Source organism: Pan paniscus, chromosome 2 (genome assembly GCF_029289425.2).
Source record: "Pan paniscus chromosome 2, NHGRI_mPanPan1-v2.0_pri, whole genome shotgun sequence".
NCBI classification, from domain to species: Eukaryota; Metazoa; Chordata; class Mammalia; order Primates; family Hominidae; genus Pan; species Pan paniscus.
This window is the reverse complement of record NC_085926.1, coordinates 162865520-162877564: the sequence shown is the minus strand read 5'-3', so window position 1 is coordinate 162877564 and position 12045 is coordinate 162865520. Positions and strand designations below refer to the sequence as shown.

At 34.0% G+C, this 12045-nt stretch overlaps 1 protein-coding gene across 1 annotated transcript in view; it reads left to right on the top strand.

Annotated features, from left to right (window-relative positions):
- SI (sucrase-isomaltase) overlaps nt 1–564 on the top strand; it is a 99815-nt gene extending 99251 nt beyond the window's left edge. Inside the window, exon 48 of the mRNA XM_003817701.4 lies at nt 28–564. Within this exon, the coding sequence (XP_003817749.2) occupies nt 28–96 (69 nt within the window). The 3' untranslated portion in view covers nt 97–564. The remainder of the gene's footprint in view (nt 1–27) is intronic.
- Nucleotides 565–12045: the final 11481 nt, after the last annotated feature.

Here is a 12045-nt window from a genome sequence, read left to right as displayed (position 1 = left end):
AACTAATTATCATTTTAACTTTTTTAGATATTACATATTGATCTCACCACACACAATGTTACTCTAGAAGAACCAATAGAAATCAACTGGTCATGAAGATCACCATCAATTTTAGTTGTCAATGGGAAAAAACACCAGGATTTAAGTTTCACAGCACTTACAACTTTCCCTCTTCACTTGGTTATTGTACTCTACAAAATATAGCTTTCATAACATCGAAAAGCTATTTTGTAGCATACATCAATGATAATGCTAATTTTATAATAGTAATGTGACTTGGATTCAATTTTAAGGCATATTTAACAAATTTGAATAGCCCTATTTATCCTTGTTAAGTATCAGCTACAATTGTAAACTAGTTACTAAATATGTATGTAAATAGCTAAGATATAATTTAAACGTGATTTTTAAATTAAATAAAATTTTTATGTAATTATAAATTATATACTATATTTTTCTCAACGTTTAGCAGATTTAAGATATGTAACAACAATTATTTGAAGATTTAATTATTTCTTAGTATGTACATTTAATTAGAAAAAGAGAATAAAAAATGTAAGTGTATAAAATGTGCATTTTGTCTTTATTTTCCTAATGGAAATTGTCTTAGCTTGCACTGCTATAACAATTTATCATGGACTGGGTGGCTTAAACAACAAACATTTATTTATTATAGTTCTGAAAGCTGGGATGCCTGATATCAAGACATTAGCAGATCCACTGCTGATGGTGGTAGTCTTTATGGCTTACAGACAATTATCTTTTTGTATCCTCATATGGCAAAGAGAGAGGAAGAAAACTCTCTCATGTCTCTTTTTATAAGAGCACTAAGGTGCAGGATACAAAATAAACATGCAAAATTTAGTAGAATATCTATATGCCAATAATGAACTATCTGAAAAAGGAAAACAATCCCATTTACAATAGTCACACACACACATAAAAATCACACCACCACCACCACCAAAAAATCTCTGGGAATAAGTTTACTCAAGCAGGGGTAAAATATGTATAAGGAACACTAGAAAACATTGATGAAAAAAATTGAGGAAACACAAATAAGTGGAAAGATATCCCATGCTTATAAATTGAATACAAAAATAAGTTAAAATATTCATACTACCCAAAGTGATCTACATATTTGATGCAATCTCTGTCAAAATACTAGTAACTTTCTTCACAGAAATAGATAAAGCATTCCTAAAATTTGTATTGAACCACAATTGACCCAGAATAACCAAAGCAATCTTGTGTAAAAAGAATAAAGCTAGAGGCATTACACTACCTGACTTCAAAATATACTACAATGCTATAGTAACCAAAACAGCATGGTACTGACATTAAAAAAAAAACACACACAGACCAATGGACCAGAATAGAGTCTGGAAATAAATTCGTGCATTTAGAGCCAACTGATCTTTGGCAAAGGCGCCAAGAACACACATTGAGGAAAAGACAGTCTCTTCAGTAAATAGTGGTGGGAACACTGGCTATCCACAGGCAGAAGAATAAAACCAGATTCATATCTTTCAGCATATATAAAAATGAACTCAAAATAATTAAAGGCTTAAAGAGTTGAACTATGAAACTACTTGAAGGAAACATAGGAAAAATACTTTATGACATTGGTCTGAGTGAGAAATTTTGGATAGAACCTTCAAAGCACAGCCAATGGGAGCAAAAAGAGACAAATATAATTGTATCAAACTAAAAATTATCTTTATAGCAGAGAAAGCAATCAGTAAAGTGAAAAGATATTCCCCAAAATGAGGGAAAATATTTGCAAACTATGCATCTGACAAGAGGTCCACATCCAAAATATACAAGGAATTCCAACAACTCAATACCAAAACAAAACAACAAATAATCCAATTTACAAATGAGCAAAAGGCCTGAATACACATTTCTTAAAAGAATACATACAAATAGCCAGCAGATATATCACAAAATGTCCAACATTACTAATCATCAGGAAAATGCAAATGAAAACCACAAGGAGATATTATCTCACCTGAGTTAGAATGTCTGTTATAAAAAAGACAAAAAATAACAAATCCTGGCAAGGATACATAATAAAGGGACATTTTACATTGTTGGTGGGAATATAAATTAGTATAGCAATTATGGGAAACAGTATGGAAGGTCCTTAAAAGACTAAAAGTAGAACTACAAAATGATTTGGCAATTTCATTACTGGTTGTCCAAAAAAATTGAAATCAGTGTGTCGAAAAGATATCTGTACCCCTTTGTTTATGGCATCACTATTCAAAATAGCCAAGAGAATGAATCAACCTATATGGCCATAATGGGTGAATGGATAAGAAAAGATAGTATATATATGCAACTGAATATGATTCAGCTATGAAAAAGAATGAAATCCTGTCATTTGTGAAAACGTGAATGAACCTGGAGGACATAATGTTAAGTAAAATAAATCAGGCAGAGAAAGACAAATACTCGATAATCTCACTTATTAAGAGAAAACAAACAAACAAAAAGCTTATCTCATAAAAATGAAGAGTACCATAGTGGGTATCAGAGGCTAGGAATGGGAGAAATGAAGGGGGTATGAAGGGAGATAGGTCAACAGGTACAAACTTACAGTTAGGAAGAATAAGTTCTAGTGTGCTATCAGGTAGTAGAGTGAATATAGCCAATAATAATCAACTGCATGTTTCAACGTTGCTAGAAAAGAAGATCTTGAAAGTTACCACTACAAAGAAATAAAAGTTTGAGGTGATGAACATGCTAACTATCCTGATTGGATTACTATACAATGTATATATGTATTGAAATATCTCTCTGTACTCCATAAACATGTACAATTATTATGGTGTGAATTATAAACACAATTTTAAATATCAATTGACCATAAATTAATGGGTTTATTTAAAAACTCTCAATTCTATTCAATTGAACAGTATGTCCACCTTTATGCTAGTACCACATTATTTTGATTACTCTGGCATTGTGGTTAAGTTTTGAAATCAGCAAGTACAAGTCCTCCAATTCTGTTCTTTTTCAAAATAGTTTTGCCTATTCTGTGTCTCTTGATTTTTTTATGAATTTGAGAATCAACTTGTAAAATTCTATAAACATAGTAGGTGGGATTTGACAGAGTATGTGTTGATCTTTAGCTCAGTAGGGGGAGTACTGCCATCTTAACAATATTAGGCATTCCCGTCCATAAACATAAGATGGATTTCAACTTATTTAAAAGTGTTAAACTTCTTTCAACAGTGTTTCGTAGTTTTCAGTATATAAATCTTCAATTTATTTTTGTTAATTTTAGTCTAAGATATTTTATTCACTTTAATTCTGCTGTAAAATAAATCATCTTTTAATTTCATTTTCAGATTATGTACTGCTAGTGTATATGAATACAATTGATTTTTATATATTATTAGTTACAACAGTTTTCTTGGAAGTAATAGAGTTTTCTACAAAAAAGATTATGACTTCGGCAAATAGAGATACTTTTACTTCATTTCAATATTGATAGAAGTGGTAAGAATATATATCATTGTCTTATTCCTCCTGTGAAGGGAAAAATATTCAGACTTTCTTTATTAAGTATGATAACTATTAGCATTTGTTTTGTTTTGTAGATGTCCTTTATCAGGTTGACAAATTTCCCTTCTTTTCCTAATTTATTGAGTATTTTTCCATAAAAGTTTAAGATATTTTTGTCAAGTGAATTTTCTGTATCTGCTCAGATTATCATATGGTTTCTGTTCTTTATTCTATTAATATGGTGTACTACATTGGTTGTTTATCAGAGGCTAAACAATCGTATTCCTGGGAGAAACCCAAATTAGTCATGGTTTATAACAGAATATCTAAAACTATGTAATTTATAAGGAAAATAAATTTACTACTTCCATTCGTGGAGGCAGACAACTCCAAGATCAATGAGCGGCATATTGTTATAGTCTTCTTTCTGGTGGGGACTCTGAAGTTTTGAGGTAGCACAGAGCATCACGTGGGAAGAGGACTAAGCATGCTGGCTCCTGTCTCTCTTCTGCTTATCAAGCCACAAGTATCACACCCATGATAACCCACTAATCCATTACTCGATAAATAGGTTAATCCATTCTGAGAGCTCTGCCTTCATGATCAAATCACTTCTTAAAGGTCCTACTTCAATATTGCTATATCGGGAATTAAATTGCAACATGAGTTTGGAATGGAGAAACACACAAATGATAGCAGATTTGGTATTATTTGTTCAAATGTTTGGTAGAACTCACCAATGGAACCATCTAGGCCTGAGCTTTTTTTTGAGGGCAACATTTTTATTACTATCTTACTTCTTACTTGTTACAGCTTATAGGTCTGTTGTGGTTTGGCTGTGTACCCACCCAAATCTCATCTTGACTTGTAGTTCCCACAATCCTGATGTGTCGTGGGATGGACCCAGTGAGAGGTAATTGAATCATGGGAGCAGTTACTTCCATGTTGCTGCTACACGATAGTGAGTGAGTTCTCATGAGATTTGATGGTTTTATAAGGGGCTTGTCCCCCTTTTGCTCGGCACTTCTTTCTGCCACCATGTGAAGAAGGATGTGTTTGCATCCCCTTTCACCATGACTGTAAGTTTCCTGGGGCCTCCCCAGCCATGCTGAACTGCGACTCAATTAAGTTTCTTTCCTTTGTAAATTACCCAGTCTCAGTTATGTCTGTAATAGCAGCATGAGAATGTACTAATACGAGGTCTACTCTGATTTTCTTTTTCTTTTTGTGTCAGCTTTTGTCACTTTTGTCTTTCTAGAAAATTATCCATTTCATCTAGGTTATCGAGAGGTTGGCAAATAGTGGAGAAATAGTTGTTCTTAGTATTTCCTTTTAATTATTTTCTTGCTATAATGTCAGTAGTTATGCCCCCTTTTTCCTTCTTGAGTTTAGTAATTTTGTTACAGATAGCTAGGCATGAGCAGGGCAGGAAAGAGCTCCCTCCCAACCCACTAGAATGTCAGGTGATGGTTCGGCAATTATCAAATTACCTCTCTAAAAATAATTTGGCAGTGCCAGGGAGAGACAATTTCCTGATGGTCCACACCTGTTAACATCAAAATGTTAATTGAATGCAGACCTCAGGAAGAAGCAACTTCCTGGGCACGCATGTTAAGAGACAAAAATAGTAAAGTATGATCTTCTGGTGGCACACTCCACCAGAAAAGGGAAGAAAGCCTCAGATGGGGATTTATGTAACTCCCTAAACATGATGCACATGCTCAATTCCAAAGGGTAAGGAAGGCTTTTCTCAATTCCAAAGCATGCGGAAAGCCCATCCTAAAGAAATAATCATGGGAAAGAGGCGAGCTCTTAAAAGTCCTAGGATCATAGTTAAACAGGGCACTTGACCTTCTCTCTTTAACATTCACGTGCCAACTTGGGTCTCTTCCAAGCACGCCTTTCTTTCTTTTCTGTTCTAAGGCCTTTTACAATAAACTTCTATTCCTGCTCTGGAACTTTCCTCAGTCTCTTTCTGCTTTATGCCCCTCACTTGAATTATTTATTCTGTGGAGGCAAGACTGAAGTTATGGATTTGAAAGGATAGGCCGCCAATAACTTGAAGTAACTCATACATCTTCCACTGGTACCAATTTGAGTCTTCTCTATTTCTTTCTTGGTCAATCTAGCTATAGATTCGTTAACTTTTTGAAATTTAAAAGAAGCAGCTTTTTAATTTTTTCCAAACATTTTTCTCCATTTTTTACTCTTTATTCCACTTACATTCCACTCTTTATTATCTCTTTATTTTGGTATGCTTTGAGGTTAGTTTTTCTCTCCTTTTTCAATATAATAAGATGGAATGTTAGATAATTTATTCAATGTATTTAATCTTTTCTTAAAAATAATATAGATATTTACAGGTATCAATTCCCTTCTAATCATAGTTGTAACAGACTCCCATAAGCATAATTTTATATTTTGCCTTTATTCTCATTCATCTCAAAGTATTTTCTTTTTTTAACTTTTATTTTAGGTTCAATGGTACATGTGCAGGTTTGTTATATAGGTAAGCTCATGTCATGGGGGTTTGTTGAATAGATTATTTCATCATCCAGATATTAAACTTAGTACCCAATAGTTATTTTTTCTCATTCTCTCATCTCCTGCCTCCTTCCACCCTCCACCCTCAAGATGGGCTCAATGTCTGTCATTCCCTTATTTGTATTCATGAGTTCTCATCATTTAGCTCCCACTTATAAGTGAGAACACGTGGTGTTTGATTTTCTGTTCCTGCATTAGTTTGCTAAGTATAATAGCCTCTAGCTCCATCCATGTTCCTGCAAAAGACATAATCTCATTCATAAAAAATTGAATCAAACTGAATTACAGACATAAATCTAAGACCTGAAATAATAAAACTACTAAAAGAAAAAAATTGGGAAAATTCCCCAGGACTTTGGGCATAGATTTCTTGAACAATATCCCACAATCACAGGAAATCAAAGTAAAAAATAGACAAATGGGACCATGCCAAGTTAGAAAGATTCTGCACAGCAAACAATCAACAAAGAGATAATTCATAGAATGGGACAAAATATTTGCAAACTATCCATTTGACAAGGGATTAATAACAAGTTTGTATAAGAATCTCAAACAATAGGAAAAAATCTAGTAATCTGATGAAAATGAGCAAAAGTCCTGAATGGACATTTCTCAGAAGGTGTACAAATGGCAAACAGGCATACGAAAATGTACTCAGCATCACTGATCATCAAAGCAATGCAAATCCAAACTGCAATGAGATATCATCTCATCCCAGTAAGACAGACAATAACAAATGTTGGTAAGGTTGTGAAAAAAGGGGAAACTTCTTACACTATTCATGTAAATGTAAATTAGTACAGCCAGTATAGAGAACAATATAGAGTTTCTTCAAAAAACTAAAAATAGAACTCTCACAAAATTCAACAATCTTACTGCTAGGTATATACCCAAAAGAAAACAAATCAAAGACATATCTGCATTCCCATGTTTATTGCAGCGCTATTCACAGTAACCAAGATTTGAAGCAAGCCATATGTCCAACAACAGACGAATAAAAACAGAACACATGGTACATATACATAATGGAGTATTACTTAGCCATAAAAAAGAATGAGATCCTGTCATTTGAAACAACATGGATGGAATTGAATAACATTATATTAAGTGAAATACACCAGGCACAGAAGGACAAACTTCACATATTTTCACTTATTTGGGGAGCTGAAAATTAAAACGATTGAACTTCTGGAACTCAAGAGAGGAACCATGGTTACCAAGACTGGGAAGGGTGGTAGGCGGCTGGTCGAGGGGAAGTGGGGATAGTTAACGAGTAAAAATAAATAGTTAGAAAAAAAAAGATAATATCTACTATTTGATAGCACAACAGAATGACTGTCAATAATAATTTATTATACATTTGAAAATAACTAATATAGTATAATTTGATTGTTTATAACACAAAGGATAAATGCTCCAGGTGCTGAATACACCATTTATCCTGGATGTGGTTATTTCACATTGCATACCTGTATCAAAATATCTCAAGAACTCCATAAATATATCCATATATTACATACCCATTAAAATTACAAAGTAAATAAATTTTAAAATGTGTTTAGAACCCAGTCTCTACTAAAAATACAAAAAATAGCCGGGCATGGTGTCAGGTGCCTGCAATCCCAGCTACTCAGCAGGCTGAGGCTGGAGAATCGCTTGAACCCAGGAGGTGGAGGTTGCAGTGAGCTCTGTCTCAAAAAAAAAACAAAAAAACAAAAAACAAACGAACAAAAAAAAAAGGATGTGTTTAGGGGAAGGAAATAATAGCACAGCCACTTTGGATAGGAGTTTGCAAATCTTAAAAATTAAGTGTTCACTTGCTATCTGACCTAGCTATCTCACTTCCATGTATTTATCCAACTTAAACAAAAGCATGTGTTCACAGGAAAAAAATTATGTGTAAAATATTTTAGTGGCTTTATTCCTAATTGCCAAAACCTAAAAACCACCCAAATGTCTCTCAACTAGGTGATCCATAAATAAGCCATTATGTGCCACATTTTCTTTATCCAGTCTAACATTGATGGACATTTGGGTTGGTTCCAAGTCTTTGCTATTGTGAATACTGCTGCAATAAGCATATGTGTGCATGTGTCTTTATAGTAGAATGATTTACAATCCTTTGGGTATATACGCAGTAATGGGATTGGTGGGTCAAATGGTATTTCTGGTTCTAGATCCTTGAGGAATCGCCACACTGTCTTCCACAATGGTTGAACTAATTAACACTCCCACCAACAGTGTACAATACAAGTGTTCCTATTTCTGCGCATCCTCTCCAGCATCTGTTGTTTCCTGATGTTATAATGATTGCCATTCTAACTGGCGTGAGATGGTATCTCATTGTGGTTTCGATTTGTATTTCTCTAATGATCAGTGATGATGAGCTTTTTTTCATATGTTGGCTGGCTCCATAAATGTCTTCTTTTGAAAAGTGACTGTTCATATCATTTGCCCAGTTTTTGATAATTTTGTCTTATAAATTTGTTTAAGCTCCTTGTATTTTCTGAATATTAGCCCTTTGTCAGATGGATAGATTGCAAAATTTTTCTCCCATTCTGTAGGTTGCCTGTTCACTCTGATGATAGTTTCTTTTGCTGTGCAGAAGCTCTTTAGTTTAATTAAATCCCATTTGTCAGTAAAAAAGAATGAGTTCATGTCCTTTTCAGGGACATGGATGAAGCTGGAAACCATCATTCTCAGCAAGCTAACACAGGAACAGAAAACCAAACACCATATGTTCTCACTCATAAGTGGGAGCTGAACAATGAGAACACATGGGCACAGGGAGGGGAACATCACATACTGGGGCCTGTTGGGATGTTGGGGGGAAGGGGAGCAATAGCATTAGGAGAAATACCTAATGTAGATGATGAGTTGATGGGTGCAGCAAACCACCATGGCACATTTATACCAACGTAACAAACCTGCACTTTCTGCACATGTATCCCAGAACTTAAAGTATAATAATAATAATAATAATATGCTCTAATAAAGCAATTATTTAAAATTTTAAAAAATAAACTATTATACACCCATAAATGAAATGAGCTACTGATACCTGTAAAATCCTGGATGAAATTCGAATGGCTTGCACTAAGTGTAGGAAGCCAAATTCAAATGCCAAAAACTTTATGATTTCTTTTTGAAAACATTATATAATAGCAAAACTATAGAGGCAGAAGTTAGACCATGGTTATCAGGGGAATGGAGTGTGGTAAGTGTTTTACTACAAAGGGCCACAGAAAAACCTGTTCAGATAATGGAACAGTTTTATATCTTTAATTTGGTGACAGTTACACAGCTGTATGAGTTTCTCAAAACTTGCAGAACTGCACACCTAAAGTGTAAATTTTACCATAAAAGAGGTCACATACAAAAGCAAACATACAATATGATGCCAAGTATATAAAGATAAAAAAAAAGGCAAGACCAACTAATTGTGATAGAAGCCATGATTGACAGCCTTCATGGAGGTAGTAACTGGAGAGACATAGAGGTGCTTTCTGAGTGTTGGTAACATTTTTCTTGATTACATTATTAGTTTTAAATATGGATTCATTGTACCCAGAACTTAAAATAAAAGTTGAAATAAATAAATAAATAGTGACAAAAATCAAGAAAGCAAGCAAGCAAGAAAGACGGATTCTTTTTGCAAAAATTTCTTTAGCTCTACATGTAGTTTACTATTTGCATGCATTTTTATATGTACATTTTAATAAAAAGTTACTAAATTTGAGGGATTTATAAGATGAGTTAAATAGAAACATGTTTGGTGGTTTATACTTAGTTCCTGTGTATTTTTTCTTGAAGGAGTCCTTGTCTTATTATGTGAAAAAATTGTTAATACATAAGCATAACACGCTCCATACCCTTAAATTTTATATCTAGGACAAAGATCATCTTAACAGCAATAACTGCAGAATAGATGTAAATACACTTGTTTCTGAAACCATATGACAATATACAATAAAATCCTGATAGATGTTCTTTTTATAAGTCATTTTATTCCAAATTAGTTTGACATTTTCCAAGATTCAGCCAATAGTTTTCTGCTGGTCTCTTGCTTCATGTAGTCTCTTGATGATATTATTAATCCTTTTGGTTTCAAGTATCCTCTTAATGAGAACAACTATCACATAAGCAACCCCCATACTTTTTTAATGCTCAATTTCAAACGCATGTTTTAATCTGCCTATGAGGTAAGGTATACTTTTTAATTCTTAAAATGTATTATTATATGGCAATATAGTCACATGGCTCAAAAATTAAAAAAATAAGTAGTGAAATTATTCTCTCAGACACCTGGCACTAAGTATTCATTTGTCCTACAAGCAATGTATCATCTTTTATATATACCACTGAGGATATTTCATACGTATTCAAGAAAACTTCTTTTCATGTTCTTTTCCACCACAACCCCCTTTAAGTTACACAAATGGTCAGACTGGCATGTGCTTTAGTCTTCTGAAACTCACTCAATCAGAAATTGAACATGTAACATCTATAAGTCATAAAATTAAGATCAGAGAATGTTTGCAGGTCACTGAGCACATTTATTCTCACCTTTCCCCCAAGACAGTTCCTCCTCCTTTCTTTCATTGCATAGTCACAATTCTATAGACAGATACTTGGAATTTTTATTTATTCATGTATTATTACTATTAATTATTGTTATTATTTTAGAGACAGGGTCTCACTCTGTCACCCAAGCTGGAGTGCAGTGACAGTTATAGCTCACTGCAGCTTTGAGTTACAGGTCTCAGGCAATCCTCTCCACTCAGCCTCCTGAGTAGCTAGGACTACAGGCAAGCATCACTACACCCAGCTATTTTAAAATTTGTCTGCAGAGATAGGATCTCCCTATGTTACCCAAGCTGGTCTTAAACTCCTGGACTCAAGTGACCCTGTCACCTCAGCCTCCCAAAGTGCCGCGATTACAGGCGTGCACCACCATGCCTGGCCCTTGAAAATTTTGACATTATTTTTTATTTGTTTTTAGTTTCTTCCACCCATCCATCCAACCTCATCCATTTTTTGCACAATGGCATTTATTAATTTTGTCCCTCCTTTTCTTTACAACAACGATCACATAATGAAGACCCTCATTACCTCGTTTGTATCATTAAAAACAATTTGTAATTAGACTCCCTGCCTTCAAACCTTCATCCTGTAATCCACCCTAAACACTACCTCCAGATAAATTGTCCCCAGATTTCACTGTCGTGATTCCTCATTTACTTCTCACCATACTTGAAAAGTTCTTCATTTCTTTGTGACACAGTTAAAGTCTAAAACTGTTAGCCCATCGTGAAAGAGCCATCATGTGAGGCTCTCTGCAACCTGAAGCTATGAGAGTGAGCTAAGGATAGTGGATGTGAAATCAGAATTTGTTTCTGAATCCATATTTCACCAACTGGTAAATGATGATCGCGTGGTATGCTAATAATTTTCAAATATCATCTTAATTTGTCTTCATTAACATTTAATAGTTATGTAGTATCATCTTACTCATTTTATAAATGAGGAATGTAAGGAACAGAAGGCTAAATAACTTGCCCAAGGCCATATATCTAATAAATAAAAAAAAAACTGACTCTACCGCATGTATCACCAACACACTGTACCATCTCACTTAAGCTCTCTAATCTTCAGTTTCCTCGCCTACACAGTAGGGGTTAGGATGGGGCCTATTTAATCAGTTTATTGAGAGCATGCATGGAACTTCCAGTCCACTAGGCCCATGGTAGTCATTTACTGAAAAGTATCTCTATATATCTAAATCTGCTGTCTCCTGGGCTTTATTTTCAGAATGCTCAGTTTCATCATATTTTCTGGCCAATTTATGTATCTTTTAAAACCTCTTAAACATAATTCAAATTTTTCTGCAATTATTATCACTATTGTCATTTGATAATTATCCATATAAAGGCATAATCAGCAAATTAATTTATTTAACTAATATTTTTATATTTAATTTAAATAAAG